At 38.4% G+C, this 13,130-nt stretch overlaps 1 protein-coding gene across 1 annotated transcript; it reads left to right on the forward strand.

Moving 5' to 3' along the window:
• Nucleotides 1–7,319: 7,319 nt before the first annotated feature.
• Nucleotides 7,320–9,663, forward strand: LOC104440491 (desmethylxanthohumol 6'-O-methyltransferase). The gene is made up of 2 exons (XM_010053410.3): nucleotides 7,320–8,252; nucleotides 9,208–9,663. Exons 1-2 carry the CDS (start codon nucleotides 7,482–7,484, stop codon nucleotides 9,520–9,522), a joined length of 1,086 nt encoding a protein of 361 aa, XP_010051712.2. The 5' UTR covers nucleotides 7,320–7,481; the 3' UTR covers nucleotides 9,523–9,663.
• Nucleotides 9,664–13,130: the final 3,467 nt, after the last annotated feature.

Genomic DNA, 13,130 nt, shown 5'->3' on the forward strand with positions numbered 1-13,130 from the left:
TTTCTCAAAATGATCTGAATTATTGCACTTTGAACATCTAAGAGCATTGCGACCTACTGGTTTTATAAAGACCTTTTTAAAATGATTATTTGTAAGCATCTCTTGTGGGTTTTTGCTTAATTCTTTCCTTCACTTTAGGAAAATCAATTAAATGAATGGTTTCCACAGTCATTCCCAAACCAGATTTATTGAAATAAGGTCTTTGTGCTGAAAGAATTTTTTCAAGTTTCTCAGATCCTATTGAAAATCTTTTGGAAATATTTGATATGTCATTTTCTAAAAATACATTTTCTTTCGAAAGGTTGTATTATCTTTCTTTAAGAGTAGAGACATTCATGTCTAAACATTTCACCTTTTCTTTCAAAATATTTTCTTGTTGTTTTAGTGCAGAATTTTCCTTTTTAAGTTCGGAAATCCTTTTAAGAGAGGTCTTAAGACTAAAACACAACTCATCAATGTATTTAGAAACTTTAATAAGGATTTTAGAGTTACTCACCTCAAATTCACTGTCTGAATCTGAGTCTGTCTCGGAGTTTGAATCTGAATTCGATTGTGCCATCAGACATATATTTGCATAATTATCATCACTTTCTTCACATTCTGTATCACTCCAGGTTTCTGCTTTAAGAGCCTTTCGATACTTTTCAGCTTGTCGCGACCCGATCTCACCGCCCCTCGAAAAGTGTCCAAGGTGGGAAAGGTCGGATTTAAGGGTACTTGATCTCAAGATCGTGAGCTCTCCCAAGCTCGTACCCCGCGTGACAATAGGATTTATTTATACGATCTAGGTATTTAACAACCTACAAAAAATAGACAGGAGCCGCCACTAGCCTCATTTTTGGGGGGTCGGCTAGAAACCCAATCGAGGGTCGGGAGTGTTCCCTCGATTCCTACGTAACCAGATATCTAAGTTCGGGGACTTGGGTTACGCTAATATTACTATTAGCGCCCTTTCGGTACCTAAACAATATGTTGTGTTTTTCCCAACATTTTCATGCATTTCTTTTTATATTTTCAGAATCATCAATTCTATACTAAGTGATCATGCGTGGTGGATTACTTGCATTCTATTCTATTCTATTCCTAAGAAATGAAAGGAAAACAAACAATGAAATGAAAATTAAATTGCAAGACATGAAGTAAACATTCGAGGAAAAAACAGTAAACCTAATCATGCAATCCTAAAGAATATAAAAAGAAAACAATCGAGAAAGAAAAGAAACCCGCAACTCGTCGGGTTTTATACAATGCAGGGAACCCGAGACATATGTCGGGAAAACAAATAGCACATGACAATGGTCGGAATGGACATCAACCTCCACCATCTTCACGCCTTACACCTTTTCCATCTTCGGGGTCCTAATCTAAACCTAGCTTAGGAAACTTCTAGCTAAATGCATACAATGGAAAGAGACAAGCAAACGCATCCAAACAATCAAAAGCAAGACATTTTTTTTTTGTATTAAAAAAGAGTGACTAAAGTCACAAAGTCTCTAGATCAAATTCTAGGTGATATCCCAAATAAATCTCATGAGACACTATCATCATATCAACACATGAATTTCTAAAAAATACTAGAACATGAAGAAGTCAATCTATAATAGAACATGGCAATATGTAACATAGGCATTCTACAACATATTGGAAGTAATTGGACACATTTACTACTTCATTTCAAAACTAACAGCAACTAGCCACAGAAAAAGACAGCATATCACTAATCAAATCAACTCCAAAGAATTCTATATGTTGTAACCCAAGGCATTTCATAAAGCACCAATCTATGCTCTAAACTCTACTCCACCAGAAGTCAGTTCCTCACCAAGCATGACTAACCTATTGTTTACACCAGCAACATCATATCAAGACAACCAGCTTTCTGTGTTACTTGAATTCTCACCATACGAAAGCACAATCCAAGAGAAGGACAAGCAGGGGAATCTTAACACAATACTTCAGCAGAAAACCAAAAAAAAAAGGACTACAAAATCTGAAGCTTGTAAACCCTGTGAACCTCTATACCTCTTTTATATTCACTTGGTTCATCAGAAAGTATATAACAAATGTCACAATCAATTTCAAAGAAAACAACATTATCAGATTCAGCATGCATATTTTCCTAAAAATTCAAGAGCAGAGATATGTCAATCAGCCAAAACAATCTATACAAAAACAGAGCATCTAATGTCTAATGTCTGTTTAATAGAAGCATGACCTATGATCTATTCAACCCCAACAAAAATCAATTCCTCATCAAGCATGATTAAATCGTTGTTTGCGCTAGTAACATCATATCAAGACCATCAGTTTTTTTTTTCTTGCAAAGATAATAGAGTGCTAGATCCAACCGGACATTACACTTTTCAGCTCAAGCAACACAGATCTCAAGTTGCAAACCAAAATTTTCACGTTTGACAGATGAGCGAACACTTGAGAATTAAGATAGTGGACGGTCTAGAGAAACTTGTTTAAAAGTGATATGACAAATGGTAAATAAGCATTTACACTACTGGGTCATGTTTAGCAATCAAATTGATTCTGTCGCTCAAACATATTTGGCGAGCAAGCTTTTATATGCATAGTAATTGTTCATCACGAAAGCAACTTAGTGCAACAAATACCATGTCACGCAGTTGAGTAAGTGAACACAACACTTCCAATAGAGAAAACTGAGGAAACAGTGACTACAGAGGTCGAACCTCAGTTCAAAGAAGCTACCGAAGTTGTCACATGAGAGCTAAGACCGAGCCAAAGTCGGTTTTGGAGGAAACTGCAAAGGTGGTGCCGTCGTCGTCGCCGCTGTCGCCATCTCTACTGTCGATGCGAATCTGAGCCCTGCACTTCGAGCTCCTCGACCGGCCATCTCAGCGAGTCAGATCCGGTGCGCGAGAGAGCGATCGAGAGGGAGAGACGTCGATCCGGCCAGTCAGATCCGGCGAGAGAATCCCCGGTCGAGAGAATCACCGATCGAGCTCTATAGAGAGAGAGAGAGAGAGAGAGAGAGAGAGAGAGAGAGAGAGAGAGAGAGAGAGAGATCGAAAGAAAACCCCCTTCGATTGAGCGAACCAACCTCCGATCGAGTTTTCGGAGAGCAAGCGTCGATCTCCGAGAAAGAACCAAATCCCAGAGAGCGAGAGAGAGTGATTGAGAGAAAGAGAGGGATCCTTTGAGTGAGAATCGCTAGAGCGAGAGCGAAACCAGAACCGCTGGTGTCGTCCTCCTCGCTGTAACCGCCACCATTTTCGCTGAGTCGACGCGCGCTCGAATCGCCAGAATCGCCGTGCTCAGAGGTCGAAAGGAATACAAAACCCCGAGGACCGGGCAGCCGGAGAAGGCCGTCCCCGTCGGAGAAAGCCGGAGCGATTTCAATTGCGCTGGCGCCGGAAGTGAGCAATGGATGCGGAGCTCGAGCTGAGCCGAAAGCCCTAGCCAGTTCAGGAAGAGAGAGTGAGCGGAAGGCGGAGGCTTCTCCCTCCCGATTTTCCCAAGTTTTTCCCTCTAAAGAGACGAAGGAGAGGGAAATGAAAAAAAATAGAGATCCTCAGAGTCCGCAGACGCCGAGAGCTTTTTTTCAGAGAGCGAGAGAAAACTCCCGGGGAGAGAGAGAGAGATCGTCCTCCTAGAGAGAGAGAGCCAGCCGAAACAAAAAAGAACCCCCGTCGAATCGTCCTCCCCTTTCTTTTTGTTTCTTTTTCTTGTTTTTTTATTCTTTTTCTTTCTTTCTTTCCTCTCCTTTTTCTTTATTTCTCTCTTTTTTTCTTTTTCTTTTTTTTTTTATTGATTCCTTTACTTCTTTTTTCTTTCTCTCTCTCTTTTTCTTTTTTTTTCTTTTTATTTTTTTATTTTTCTTTGTTTTCTTTTCATTTTCATTTTATTATTATTATTATTATATTTTTTTATATGTTTTCAAATTGAATGTTTAAAACGTCGACAAAAAATTTAGGGTGTCAACACAGCTTTTCCTTTCTTCTTCCTCAGAAGAGGACAGTTGGGTCTGATGTGTCCCTTTTGCTTACATTCAAAGCAGATTACATCTCTATTTGATTCATCATCCTCAACAGACTTAGTCTGTTGCTTTTGAAAACTTTGTTTCTTTGGATTGAATCTTCTTCATTTTCTGTTAAGCTTTCTGAATCTTCTTATCATGAGAGCAAGCTCCTCATCATTCATATCGTCTTCAGAATCTGTAACATCAAAATCATCATTGGATTTTAATGCAATGGATTTCTTACCTTTAGGATCTCCGTCTTCATTGATTTGTTCCACTTCATAAGACTGAAGAGTCCCAACCAACTCATCGACAGATAGTGGCATAATTCTTTGTGTCTCCCTTATTGAGGTCTTTATGTGATTCCAATCCTTGGAGAGTCCATGCAGTAGCTTGTTTACTTTCATGGGATCAGAAATTGGTTGACTTTGATTTTCAAGACCATTCACGATTTCTGTAAAACGACTAAACATGTCAATTATAGATTCTCCTGATTTCATTTTGAAGGCTTCGTATTGATCAAGGAGAATGTCGATTCTGGTTTCTTTCACTCGATTAGTTCCTTCATAGGTAATATGAAATCTATCTCAAACTTCTTTCGCTGTAACACAAGAAGATATTCTGTTATATTTAGTAGGTGATAAAACACAATATAAAGAATAAATTACTTTTGCATCAAGAGCTTGTCTCTTGGTTATTTCTTCCTGAGTCATTTCACTAGACTCAACAGTTTCTTTTCCTCTCTCTGAGACAAGTGTAGCTTTAGGAATGATTCATTTGTCTACAACGTCCCATTCCAGAGGATCCTTTGATCTTAGGAACGCCTTCATCTTGTTTTTCCATATGTTGTATTCCTTTCCATCAAAGTAAGGCGGTCTGGTATTACTTTGCCCTTCTACCAACCCTAGAGCTAACATACTAGTCATAGATATTTAACTCTGAAATAAAACACTTCAAACAAAGTGAGTACACATGCTCTGATACCAATTGAGATAGCTAGTATAAGCACCTAGAGGGGGGTGAATAGGTGTAAAAATATTTTCTCAAGATAAGAGAGCAGTACTAAGCAGACAATAGAAATGAAGTTTTCCTTTCATTAACATAGCGAATTATGATCAAAGTAAGGCAAAGAGTAGGGAAGAGAAAATGAACACATAAATTATAGTGGTTCGGCTTATACCAAACCTACGTCCACTCTTCTGCACTGACAGCCCACCGGCTGGATTTCACTATGAACAAAAGAGTTGTTATAGCAAGGTTCTCCCTTGATTCCACAGTGTAGATACTCTACCACACTTCCTCAAGATTTCTCAAGAATATGAACTCTCTTTTGCGTACAAGATTTCGCTTAGAAAATGAATTGACTAAGAACAAAGAGCTTCAGACTTTGGAATTCTTCTATCGCGCACACACTCGAACAATTGGAACGTCTTCCTTATATACTCCTTTATGCCATCATACCCGTTGGCACTTACCAAATGAATTATTCCAATCTTCCCGTTGGACATAATTAATTAGGATGATCATTCGAGCTATTTAATGAACATATGGATAGCCCATCAATCCTGCTCGCCCATACAATCAGGATCTCGGTTTTCATAAGTAGAACATTCCAAGTATACTTTGCCAATCATCGGATCCTCAATCTTTGAATCAATAAAGGATTCCGTTATGTCATATCTAGCAAAGAGATCTTCTCCAATCGATAAGGTCAAATCCTTAACGAAACATCATGTCCTGGATAGCCCTTCTTTGACGGATTAGAAACTGTCAATGAGAATAGACTTTGAGTTTTGAGTCTGGCAGTTCGGAGGTCTTCAGACTTTAAATAGCAGAGTCTGCCAATCTTCAGACTAGACTGATGTAAACGTTTTGTCAGCTTCAAAATACTCTAGGAAGATTTCTCCAACACAAGTAAACTTTGCTTTTTCATTTCAAGTGCATTCATAATTGTTTGATCGTCAATGATGCTAGGGCTTGGCAGCGTTAGCTTCGGTTTGAAATTTCTTATTTGCTTCGCGGTCGCCGGAGTATGTGGCCGGAAGTCCCAGACGCCATTCGGTTTGAATAGCCGGTGATAGGCGGTGGTGTGCAGTGGTGTAAGCGTAGGTGTACGTAGAGGATGGTATGGTGTCGAGTTGTATGGGTTCGGGGACAAAAATAAAAGAAAAAAGAAAAAAGAGAGAGAAGATGAAGTTGCAGGCGAACAGGGAGCTACGGAAGGAGAAGGATGAAGAAGAAGGTGACGAGGGAAAAAAGGACAAGATAAGAAAAAGACAAAAAGGAAAAGAAAAATAGAAAAATAGAAAATTCATAAAAAAAATTAAGAAATGAAAGTTTTTTATTTTTATTTTTTAAATCGGTTTGGGTTGGATCAGGATTTTTGGGTCGGGTCAATGGGCCGGATTAGGAAAATCGGTCAGGCCCCGTTCTCCCAATATAATAATAATAATAATAATAATAATAATAATAATAATAATAATAATAATAATAATAATAATAATAATAATAATAATAATAATATAAAAATTTGGGAAATAAAAAAAATTTCGTAAATTCAAAAATCAAGAAAAAAATTAGAATTTTAGAAAATCTTTAACATTTAAAGAAAGAAAATAGAAAAGTCATTAAGAATACAAAAATAAAAAAAAATTTAAAAATTGGAAAATCAGAAAATTCATAAAAATCTAAAAAATCCAAAAAATCATATTTTTTTTTTAGAAAAAATTAGAAAAATCATTAAAGTTCAAAAAAAAAAAAAAAAAAATCTTGAAAATTATAAAAAAATTGGAAAACCCTTTAAAAATTTTAAGGCCCAAGAATTGGACAAGCCTTTAGACTTTACAATGAGGAATTTTGTTATGTTTTGTTTTATTTTATTTTTCAAGGACAATTTAGGATGCTTGCATACTTTCTTTTATGATTATAATTGACTGCACTTTTCAATATTTGAATGTTGCTTTCTTATTTTAGAATGATAATGACAAAACTTAGATTTTTCTTGATAGACTGCTATGGTGTTAGTTAATACCTGATTAGACTAGGTACCGAAAATGTGTGAGCTAGAGCTAATGTAATTAAGTCCTCAAGTTCAAATTCTTTGGTTGAATATCCTCTCGTATCTTACTGGGTTTCTAACCAAATCCAAATAGGTTAGTGGCAATTTCTTAGTTAAAATTTACATAGGCTTAATTAATTTAAAATTTGAACTTGTGAAGTATGAACTTGTGAGAGCCTGAGTTAAAGGAAGACCATTGGCCCGAAATCGACAATACCCCTAAATTTAACAAAATCTGCCTTCCCACAATAAGGTTAGGTCGTGACACACGAGAGGGGCAAGGTTGCGACACTCCCCAAGAATGTCACCTGAATTGAGATTTCCACGTGGAAACTCCTCTCGACTCTTACTACAAGTACGGCCACGCCACAATGCTCGCCTCCATCCAATCTTCCACCTTTCTCCCGATAGGCAAAGTCCACGGAGAGAGAGACCATGGAAGGAGCGAAGGAAGGAGATGCAGCTGCAATGCTCCGAGGCCAAGCCGAGATATGGCGTTACATGCTCGGCTTCGCGGACTCGATGGCCCTCAATTGCGCAGTCGAGCTCCGCATAGCCGACATCATCCACTCCCACAGCGGCCGCCCGGTCACCTTGGCCCAGATAGCCCGGTCGATCGAGGGCTCCCCTTCCCCCGACCTCCCCTACCTCTCCCGTGTCATGCGCCTCCTCGTCCGCCGCAACATCTTCTCCGTCCACCGCCCGTCCGACGGCGGGGACCTGCTCTACAGCCTCACCGACTTGTCCCGCTGGCTGGTCCGGGACTCGGAGCTGAACCTCGTCCCGATGGTCATTATGGAGAACCACCCGCTCCAGCTCGCGCCGTGGCACTGCCTCGGCCAGTGCGTGAGGGAAGGCGGGATCGCGTTCCAGAAGGCGCACGGGGTGGAGATATGGGAGTTCGCCAGGGACAACCCCGAGTTCAACAAGATTTTCAACGACGCCATGGCGTGCACGGCCAAGATCATAATGAAGGCCGCCTTCGAGGCGTACGGGGAAGGGTTCAGCCTCGTGGGGTCGGTGGTGGATGTGGGAGGTGGGACCGGGGGCGTGATCGCCGAGATCGTCAGGGCATATCCTCGTATTCGGGGGATCAACTTCGACTTGCCGCACGTCGTGGCCACGGCGCCGGCTCACGACGGTGTGGAGCACGTGGGAGGCAACATGTTCGAGGCCATTCCCAAGGCCGATGCGGTGTTTCTCAAGGTATGGCTGCATGCATTTCGCGTAAAGTTACATAAATAAATTACTCAAAAACTTCCTTAACAACGTCAAAAGATTAAAATTAAAATTAAAATATAAAAAAAATCGATAGAGGGAATTGTGGAAGGCTGACCATAGCGACACCGGTGTCTGATGGTTAAGCTGATGGCAGTAGTCCCCCGCCTCACTCTTATTGAATGCTTGCCTCATGCCACAATTGTTAATATAACCCATGATGGTTCTCCCTTGTGGGTAAGTCGCTCCCTTATACACATTTGACTCGGCCCACCAATAGTGAAATGGGCACGGCTTCTATTTTTTGTGAGCCAATTAGAATGTCAGAATCTGAACTATTGACCTATGCTCCGATACTGCATTTGGATCTCTAATCCATAAGCTTAGGCCTACTAGAGGGAGATTGCACGTAAATGAGGCATAGTATAATAACGCATTTAAGTGATGCGAAGTTCTTCTAACAATGGCTGTCACAGTTTTACACGTTAACGATGACCTCTATTCACTGGGCTGTCTATCAACATGGCAACCACCATCACGATGATCACCTATTGAGGATGACCACCACAATAATTGTCTCATCAGTTGTCCGGACTACAGATCATGTATTCAGGGCTATATCCTGAGTTGGTGGAATCAAAACATTTTTAAAACTCACGCTTAAATAAAAAAAAGAAAAGGATGATCGAACTTTTAGCCTCTATCTAAATCAGTAAATTTTTTTGTTCGATTGAATATTTCAAACTATCAAAATTCATATGCGAACAAGGGTAAAAATTAATGGCCGGAATAATAACATTGAAAAATTGTCGAAAAGTTTAGAATTAATATGAAAAAATCGAAAAATTTGAAGTTAAATTGGCTGCCGTACAAGTTTATGAGTTTTTTTAACAATTATGATTATAAGCATGTATAATTCTCGTGACCATGCACTGAAACACAGTGGGTTCTACACGACTGGGGAGACGAAGACTGCGTGAAGATACTGAAGAATTGCAGGAAAGCCATAGCATCGTCGGATCAGAAACCTGGGAAGCTCATAATCGTCGACCTAGTCCTTCGCGACCAAGAGGGCAGCGGTGATCCGTTCGAGGACGTCGGAGTGACGTTCGACCTGATCATGATGGCTCTCCAGTCAGGAGGGAAGGAGAGGACGGAGGCCGAGTGGAAGGTGCTGCTGGAACAGGGCGGCTTCCTTCGCCACAACATCATCAAGATCCAAGCCCTGCCTTCCATTATCGAGGCATTTCCTCAGTAAAATGATCGTTTTCCTTCTCTCGGTTTTGTAATTAGATTTCGCTATCACACGCACGTACCTTCCCTTCGAAACCGTCGTTCTTCGAGTTCTTGCATTGCTTAATAAAGTGTGATGGTTAGTTCCATTGTGAAATTAGTGTAATTTCACCTTTGCGTACAATTGGGTGTGGATCAAGTGGTGTAGGGGTATGCAAAAGAATCGGGAATTGCCCGAAACCGGACTGGATTGAATCAACCCAGAGCCGACGGTTCCCGATTGTAATTTATTGCAATTGGTCAATAATATATATATATTAAAATTTTTATAAGATATTGTGGTAAAATTATTTATTTTCTCCGTATTCTTATTGTATTTTATCTTTTCGTACCTAGTGAAAGAGCTTGTGAATTGCGTGGGATTTTTATAATATGGATTGCTTGGCAGATAGATTTGGGAGTTATCATGTTAAGTCCAACTTGTATTACCTAGGGAACATGTAGTACCTACTTTGCTAATGCACAATGCATTCATCTAAGGAGTGAATTTCTAAGACTGTCGATATTGATATCATAAGACCCTTGATTTTTTGTTTTATACACATTAGCAAAACTCACAAAACAGCCAAAAATATAGCTATTTCTTTATGATTTAAATTTCTACTATTGAATGATGTGATAAATATATGAAGCCTCAAGACAAGGCATAAGAAAGAGATTTGTTAGCAAGACAGTTTTTGAGTTACTGTAGAAATACGAATTTATTGTGAGTCACAAATTTTTAAAGGTTAGACCCCGCAATAAATTATAATTATTTGTTATTTGATTTTTTGTGATTGAGAATAGAATGTCTCACGGAAAATTAAAAATTGTTATCCAATCTTTCCATGGTAAATAAGAAGAAAAGATCCTTCTGGTTTCAGTTACAGGAAAAAGTCTGTCTGAGAAATGTCGGTCACAATTACACAGAAGTCAAGCCCGATTCAATTTCCCAACGTTTTTCTCATTGAGTCCACCAAAGGCTTCTTCATCTTCTGCCAATCAAATTGTGACGGTAGTCAGTAAAGGATGAATCTTATGCAGAAGGCGGTGAACCTGAGTCTGAAAGATTGAAGTTCGCTGAAAACAAAAACGATCAAGAACTAGTACTAAATGGTCGGTACCTCCTAAAAATTTGACAAAATTGACTCCCGGAAGGCATCTTGGTTTGACTGCAAAATAAACACAAGAATGATTGATAAACTTATAGGACCTTCATTCATAGCTACACGCAGATGCCATGCTAATATATGATTTTGCACAGGAAGCTCGAATACATTAGCCTCTGTATCAATAAAAGTCTAGCAAATGAGGCCGCTCCACAGCACCGTGCAATTCACATCAGCGAATAATTAAAGAGCATCAAAGCAGCATGGTTTTCCCTGATTTTAGTTCCATCTCTATAACAGATAGCCCACAATTTATTCTACATTTTCTAAAGCTCTAGTAAGAGATTCAGTTGAGGTTTGAGAGGAGTGGCACGCCCTCGCTCCGCCCTCGCTCCGCATGGGCGCGGATCCTAAAGTCAATGAGCGGCAGACACGGACGGCTTGGCCCATCACACTTGCATTGGACCGTTTCCTTCTCGTAGGGTGAGATGATCAAAGGACGTCATCCTACGTCTCACTCTTGAATTAGAATACGATGTTCACCTAAATTATCTTTTTATGTTCTCAATATTGGGGTGGGTCGGTGATAACTCTACAAAAATAGAGTTATTTTACCTATTTTAGGCAACAATTAATGCATATCCTACGTCTCACTCTTGAATTAGAATACGATGTTCACCTAAATTATCTTTTTATGTTCTCAATATTGGGGTGAGTCGGTGATAACTCTATAAAAATAGAGTTATTTTACCTATTTTAGGCAACAATTAATGCATTATCTATGAAAAAATATTTGAATTTCCTTCTGATTACTTGAATTTTCCTTGTTTATGCAGAATAATGAGATATGGAGAAGATAAAGAAAAGAATGACAAATATCAGAAATTCAAATAAAATAAAAAGCAGTGGAAGATGGATATCAAATCGGGAAATTTTTTATTTTGTTTCTTAATGTTATATGCAAGCGTTGAGAGATAGGTATCTTGGATATATCCTATAAATAGAGCCAGAGAGAGCAACTAGGTTTTTTTGGGGTTAGATCGTTTTTCATTTTTCTGAGAGCTTTTCAAGTATTTTGGAAAGAAGTCAAAAGTGTTGACAGAATTCTTGTTCTTTGATTCAAGATGCTGGGTTTGATTTATATTTTTATTTCTTATTCTACTATGTTCTAATTTTCTTTTGTTAGGGCTATGATGTAGCCTAATCATGATGATATGAATTTCATGATTTTTATGTTTTACAATTGATTTTATTCATGTGAGTTATATATTATTGTGTTTAATGCTTTTGAGTGACTGGCCACCACTTGAATGATCTGATGTGCATGTTTGAGACTGAGAAGTAATAATATGCAATTGTTCATTATAATATATAACCATGAATTAAACGTGGATAGAGATATACCGCGTTATTTGTGTAGCTTTCGGTGATAAGGTGATCCAAAAGACTCATTGTGAGTCGAGAATATTCATAATTTTTAATGCACTAATGTTTATTTTAATTTACATAGAGATATAGTAGATTAATAAGCTGGGTATGTTTGCTATACCTAGAGATATGATAGTAAATATGTTATGAAATTCCGCTATCACATGTTTGATATCGTTCTTGTATTCACAATAATCTGAAATTCATATCTAGTGGTTATGGTAAAATCGGATACTCTAACATATTTATCTTATTGATTTACTGCATGTAGTCTACAAATTTCATTTTAATTTATTCTTAATTATATTTTGATATGTTAGATAAATTTTAGAATTACTCTATTTTAGTATTTAATTGGTTTATTAATCATCGATCTCTGTGGGACGATACTTTTTCTCATCATTATATTACTTGTTCGATACGTGCACTTGCGTTTAGAATTTTACGAACAAGTTTTTGGCGCCATTGCCGGGGATCGTTTGTTTAATACTAATTAATATTGATAGCAGATAATTCTAAGTTTAATTTAGCTTTCGTTTTGTTTTATTTTTCATGGTGTACATCGGTTTATGACACGTAGCCAACAAGGGAAACTTGTTGAGCTTGGTCTAGAAATCAAGCGTACATTCAAAAGGCAACTGAGAGAATAGAGAAATCACGCTAAGAAGATGACAGACGGTGAGAATGAAAATACTCTTAAGAGATTATGCTGCGCCAACAGTTCAAGGCACCACATCAAGTATCAAAAGACCTGCAATTCAAGCAAACAACTTTGAGATCAAGTCGTCACTCATTCAGATGCTTCAACAATCAGTGCAATTCAGTGGGCTACCAAGCAATGATCCAAACGCTCACATCGATGCTTTTCTTGAAATTTGTGACACTATTAAATATAATGGAGTTACAGATGATCATATTAGATTGAAATTATTTCCATTCTCTCTTAAAGACAAAGCTAAGAGCTGGCTTTCTTCTCTTCCTGTAGGATCAATTACTATATGGAATGATATGGCTAAAAAATTTCTTGGTAAGTTCTTTCCACCTGCAAAGTCTACGA

This window comes from Eucalyptus grandis, chromosome 1, assembly GCF_016545825.1.
Source record: "Eucalyptus grandis isolate ANBG69807.140 chromosome 1, ASM1654582v1, whole genome shotgun sequence".
Taxonomy (NCBI): domain Eukaryota; kingdom Viridiplantae; phylum Streptophyta; class Magnoliopsida; order Myrtales; family Myrtaceae; genus Eucalyptus; species Eucalyptus grandis.

Excerpts from the sequence above, each read along its gene's own strand:
- LOC104440491 (XM_010053410.3), top strand. The coding sequence starts at position 7,482 with ATGGAAGGAGCGAAGGAAGGAGATGCAGCTGCAATGCTCCGAGGCCAA. Across the intron at positions 8,253-9,207 it reads CCGATGCGGTGTTTCTCAAG|TGGGTTCTACACGACTGGGG; the intron begins GTATGGCTGCAT and ends ACTGAAACACAG.